Here is a 6,010-nt window from a genome sequence, read left to right on the forward strand (position 1 = left end):
CTGGTTCACTTGAAGAGAATCTTTTCTATGATCTATGATCATAATACGAAGAGAAGTACTTGCATTCATCTTCAAGCTGCAATTCCAAATTCCAAATTAAATCTACGAGAATCATCTCTCCAATTCCATCACTAGTTAATAAGTTCAATCATCATATATCTCATACCTTAAAACGCGGACAGCCATAAAATCGTCGACCTGGGTTTTTGTCAGTCCAAGCTTGCGTTATATTCGCCAGTAAGCCACAATAACTAGTGAGAGAATTGAGAGAGAGAGAGAAAGAGAGAGAGATTGAATTTTAAGGAAGTTTATACTTATATGGAAGTTTTCCTCTTTGCTGAGGTATATGGCGGTTTATACTTATATGGAAGTTTTCCTCTTTGCCGAGACAAGAGGAATTATCTGACTCGGAACTTGAAGTCAAAGGCTGGAGGAAGGAACCTGGATCGGGGGCAGGAACCTGGAAGCTGGAGTAATCTCTTCATGGATTATTTTTCTCCAACAGCGATCATGAAGATGATGAGGAATCGGAGATTGAAGCATCGATCGCCACTCAACCTGAGATATCGATCGACGATGAACTTGTAGCAACGATCGACAATGAGTTGGAAACACCGATCGACAGTGACCATGCATACATAAAAAAAAACTCTTAAAGTGGGAGTTCCACTAAGTGGGGGACCCCCTTCAAATGTTCCAAAGTGACTTGCCTCTGTAAAGCTTTAAGCTGGGCTGGTAAATCAGCAGCGACCGCAGTGGCCAAGGATTACCCATGCTCACTTCCTGTCATCGTCTTATAGTATTGGTTATTCCCTCTTTTTAGCGCCAATTTTTTAAGGTAAAATAAAATATATTTCTTTGTAATACTATTGAAACATGAAGTAGTATAATCAGGGAAGGTGAATAGATTAAAGATATGTTTTATTGATCAATAGAGCAGGAGTACAATGTAATGGTTTTGTAAACCCTATAGTTTTAGCTACATGTTTCTATAGCCGAAAGCGAATAATAGTTAATCCCTTTCTTGTAGGGTTTAGGGGTCTCTTTTATAGCTCATTGTAGTCAAAATTTAAGTTTAGATCATTCCATATCGTATCATGAAATACGAAAAGATCGCCTATTGATAAAACTATCCATTTTATCGGAGGCATGTGAAGAAGTGAGGTTTCATGCTCTAAACAAGAAGAATTGCTGCCTATATTACCTATCTTTAATAGTTTTTATGATTGCACTTTTTTGCAGGCTATTTTATGAAAAAATAAAAATATTTATCAAGTACAAAACAGTTTAAATGAACCTATAAAATCATATATATTAGAAGAAAAATAAAACAAAATTAAACTTATAAAAAATATACTAATTCATTTCTTTAGTGAAATATTTGTAATTAAATCAAAACTAATGTCAGACATATTAAATTAATAAATTAACATAATTATTGACACAAATTTAAATAAAAATATGTACAAAACTTAAAGGTGCATAAATTATTTACAAAAGTATAAATTCTAAACCAGAACTTAGTATGTACTAAACTCTAGTTTCATTTTTTATAGCTAGATATGGGCACATTTATCCGAAACCAAGAACCGAAGCAAATAAAAACGAGCTTTGGTTCGAGTGTAAGATTTACCCGGACAGATCCTATATCTCTAGAACTGAACAATCGAAACCGAACAACCTAAATCGAACCGGAGCCAAAAACCGAATGAGTATCCAAATTTCTAAAATATATATACTTATAAATATTAACTATATTTAATTTTAAAATAATTAAATAATTTCATTATTTATAAATTAAAATACCAAAAAAAAAAAGAATTACCAAAATACTTTATATCCTAAATATTTAAAATTATCCGAATTATCAAAAAAATTATCCAATAAGCAGAAACAATCTAATATTTAATCCGAAAAATCTGAATTTTCTTATTTTTAACACGAATTAATCAAATATTAGCTTGTTTCCAACTTCGCTATCCAAACCAAACAGAATTCCAAAATAACTAAACCAAAACCGAACAAAATTTTCTAAATAGGACTGAAGAACCTAATCAGAATCGAATGCCTAAGGCTACTTATTGCTATCATTTAGTGCTCTCTCATCATTTTTCTTAACATTAAAAGCTCTTTATCCCCATCACCAATCAGATTTGACATTCATTCTTTAATCTCAAAGTTGAGTCACAATTTTTTACGTTTCAGAGTTAATTTTTACATCAATGTGTACTTATGTCAAACTTTAATCCTCTAACAAACAAAACTTCAAAAGAAAAATAAATTGCAAAGATAATAGAAGCATGGATGATGTTTCACGAAATGTACCACAAAATCTGGGAAGATTCGCAAGGGCTAGTAAAATCGTATGTAACACACCAAACAATTGAATGGGAAACTTGGTTAATCGTAAAAGAGATTACATTTCAAGGTTCCATGTGGTTTCTGCAGTCAATTTGGGCGTTTTCACTTCCTCCGCCAGATTCACAGACGCACATACCTGTTTGAAAACAAGAATCAACAATCAAACCTTTCATCGTGTTTGTCTAAACATGCACTAAAGCTACTGCAAGAGAAATCAATACACACAACAATCTAAAACACCCACACTGGATCATGTCTTATGTCAATAAGCCTATGCATCCCATTAAAACTAACACTTATGTCAATAAGCCTATGGATCCCATTAAAACTAACACTTATGTCATAAGTCACTGATAGATATAGACTCTTTCGTAATATTTACCTTGAAAGATCCAGTGGATTTGGAGGTCCTGGACCACTCCATACCAAGCAACTTACTAGACGTCTGATAAGTAGCCTTGACAACATCATCACCATAAACTCTGCGGGAAACCGAAAAATCCCAGGCGTTTTTGGCAAAGTCGTAGCACGGCTCGAACGTAGCAATCTTCCCATGAGCATAAGTATACTTAAGCTTACAGTTGTTTGTTCCCACCATGTGATTAACAGAGAGTTTGTTAGAAGGATCAATCAAAAGGCTCCCATCCACGATTGTTCTGTTATCAGCTCTGCTATGTATGTAAGTCAGATTCAATGGCTTCTCAGCAATCCTTACTGTGTTCATGAACTGAAACCTAACATCCTGTAACCACACAAATGGATTCCCTAGGTATAATCGTAAGCAATCTCCATGGAAATTGAAATCAATCAAAAGAGGAGGAAGGTGAAAGAGTTACTTTCTTGGGGACGTTGTACTCGACGATGAAGAAACCAGGCTTCTCCACGGCGAGAGAGAGGCCGTTCAAGGTAGGCCCAGCGACGAGGGTTGCATCGGTCATGATGGCGCGTAGCTTAAGATCGCCGGCGTTGAAGGCGATGGAACCAACTCCGGTGCTCTTGTCGCCATCGTACTTGCCTTTGACTGAAGCTTTCATCATTTCGACTCACCCTAGAGAGAGAGAGAGAGAGAGAGAGAGAGAGAGAGAGAGAGAGGTTTGGTTTGGTGAGAGCGGCGAAATGAGAGAAGATAAAAAAAAAAAAAAACACACGGTCTTATTCTCCGCTTCGTGCCTTCTTCTTTCGCACGTGCGGATCCCTTTTTTTGACAGCCAAAAATGTCTTGTTTCGTTAATAATTTTTGGTCAACAAATACCTGAGAAATTCATAAATTAAAAATGTATTGTTTAGTTTAGTTTTTTTTTTGTTAACTATTGTTTAGTTTAATTTAGTATGTTTGATAATTATATTTAGAATCGTAACAACTTTTCAAAAAACAGAAAAATGACCACGTAACAACACATTTGTATAAATGGATAAATTATCAATAAATCATCTAACACTCAATCATTCAATTACAATTACAGTAAAAACTCGACAAATTAATAATATTGAGATTATGGTATTTTATTAATTTATAGAGTTGTTAATCTATAAAAAAAATCCTTTTAAATTGATTATATTGTAATATATATTTTTCCTAAATAAGAAGAATATTTGATTTTTAGTGTATATATATTGATTTATTTTTTGAGTCAAATTTATGTAGATTTTATTATATTATTTAGTGTATATAAAATATGTTTCATAGAATTTAAATGTAATTTTAGATATAATTTTACTAAATCCCATAAAAATATATTAAGTGTTAAAAATATAAAAATAATTTTATTTTGAATATAAAACAAACAATATATATATATATATATTGGGGCTATTTGAAAAATTGACTCAAAACTCAAAGTCAAACCTAAAACAAACCCATGATTTTTTTGGATTTTTCTTTTGCCCTATTCATCCCACATGTTCATATTATTCACGAAAATGTTTTTAGTTCCTTCTTTTCTTTTCGAAAATTGTACTTTTACTCTCTCAACCTCATCATCTTCAATTATTTACAAGATTGTCATTGATATCAATACACCAACCACCATGAACAACCAATTTGAAACTCTTAATGCACATCAAATCGATTTACACTCATTCGTTCTCAATTATTATGAACTAAAAACAACATCTCTTTCACTTTCTCCCCATATTCTTCCAAAAAAAATCAAGATTTTGATTCTAAAAAGTTTATTGTTCATAGAACCATTGAAGTTTACAATTTTTGGTGGGTCACTTTTGTTTGAGATTCTGGATGCTTGGAAAATACTTTTGTGTGCTAAACAAGTTATCTCACTGGTTGAAATTATGAAATTAGTTTTTTTTTTCAGATCTGTTACATGGAAGTCTTATGATCAGTGCAGAGGTTAGTTTTGCAATTGACTTTTAAATGTGTTTTTCTAGATGATTTACATGGAAGTCGTCCATCTTTGTTTGTTAAAAAAAAATTCGAGACGACTTCCATGTAAGTTGTCTAAGGTAAACAGGTTGGTTTTGCATTTGACTGGATTGTGTCAGAAATTTGACTTTTCCTGGACGACTTACACGTAAGTCACCCGGTAGAAAATTAAAAAAAAATCAATATTTTGTTATACCTAGACTCAGGTTAATTTTACAATTAAAAAATAAAACAAAAAAAAAAAATTTGTCTACACGACTTACACGGAAGTCGTCCATCTCACGAATTACACGAAAGTCGTCCAAGATAAGAAAGGTTTGACCATAAATTGTGTATATGTATAAATGATTAATTTATAATTTTAATAGGACAACATATTTACATAATATTTTCTAAAAAAATATTATTATTTCATCGATTTGTGTTATATTTTGAACCAGCCGAAATTGGAACTGAAAAAAATTATTAATTTATTATATTTATTATATTTATTAATTAATTTATTGATTATTAATTTATAGAGTTATACTATATATACTAAAAATAAAAAAGGAAGCCCGATACATTGGAATTTCTAAGAAATATGTAAGCACTTATCAATTCATTTTAATTCTTTAATCAATGTATAAAGACTTATATGTTCATAAGAAATTATATTATATTACACTACAAGAAACACATATTTTTACGAGGGCAATATTCTTTGTAAATTCGTCGTAAACGGGATGTTACGACGAATTAACCTCGACAGACGTTTCGTTGTTAAACGTCCGTCGTAACGGAGGTTTCGTCATAAACGACTCGTTACGTTTACGACGAAATATATTCCTTGTAAAGCGCAGGGAAAGAATTCGTCGTAAACGACACGTAAGATTTCGTGGTAAAGTCCACGTAATGATTTCGATGTAAAGCACACGTAAATACTTTCGTTGTAAATCACTCGTAAACATTTCGATGTAAAACCCTCGTAAATCTTTCAATGTTAATCACTCGTAAACATTCGATGTAAACTCCATGTAATGTTTACCAGGAGTTTACATCGATTCTTATTATATTATTATTAATTAGTATATAATAAATTTTAATTTATATTTAATATTCAGAATTTAAAATAATTTAAATTTTAAAACGAAATATGAAATTGAAAAACATATTTTAAAAAGGCATTTAAAACTCATACAATAATATTTAAATTCATAATACAAACAGAAATATAAAAAAAACTACATATCCTCGAAGTAGTTGGTGGGGTTGCTCGGCTGTTGACGG

The 6,010-nt window shown here is 31.7% G+C and overlaps 1 protein-coding gene across 1 annotated transcript; it reads right to left on the bottom strand.

The window, feature by feature from the left end:
- Positions 1 to 2,264: 2,264 nt before the first annotated feature.
- On the bottom strand, positions 2,265 to 3,452 carry LOC106320255 (outer envelope pore protein 24B, chloroplastic). Its single transcript, XM_013758620.1, has 3 exons — positions 3,198 to 3,452; positions 2,744 to 3,103; positions 2,265 to 2,497 (listed from the first exon to the last, which is right to left on the bottom strand). Exons 1-3 carry the CDS (start codon positions 3,396 to 3,398, stop codon positions 2,417 to 2,419), a joined length of 642 nt encoding a protein of 213 aa, XP_013614074.1. The 5' UTR covers positions 3,399 to 3,452; the 3' UTR covers positions 2,265 to 2,416.
- Between the last annotated feature and the right edge of the window lie 2,558 nt (positions 3,453 to 6,010).

The sequence above is a fragment of the Brassica oleracea genome, unplaced genomic scaffold (assembly GCF_000695525.1).
Source record: "Brassica oleracea var. oleracea cultivar TO1000 unplaced genomic scaffold, BOL UnpScaffold00861, whole genome shotgun sequence".
NCBI classification, from domain to species: Eukaryota; Viridiplantae; Streptophyta; class Magnoliopsida; order Brassicales; family Brassicaceae; genus Brassica; species Brassica oleracea.

Excerpts from the sequence above, each read along its gene's own strand:
- LOC106320255 (XM_013758620.1), bottom strand. The coding sequence starts at position 3,398 with ATGATGAAAGCTTCAGTCAAAGGCAAGTACGATGGCGACAAGAGCACC. Across the intron at positions 3,104-3,197 it reads AGTACAACGTCCCCAAGAAA|GATGTTAGGTTTCAGTTCAT; the intron begins GTAACTCTTTCA and ends GTGTGGTTACAG. Across the intron at positions 2,498-2,743 it reads AATCCACTGGATCTTTCAAG|GTATGTGCGTCTGTGAATCT; the intron begins GTAAATATTACG and ends GTTTTCAAACAG.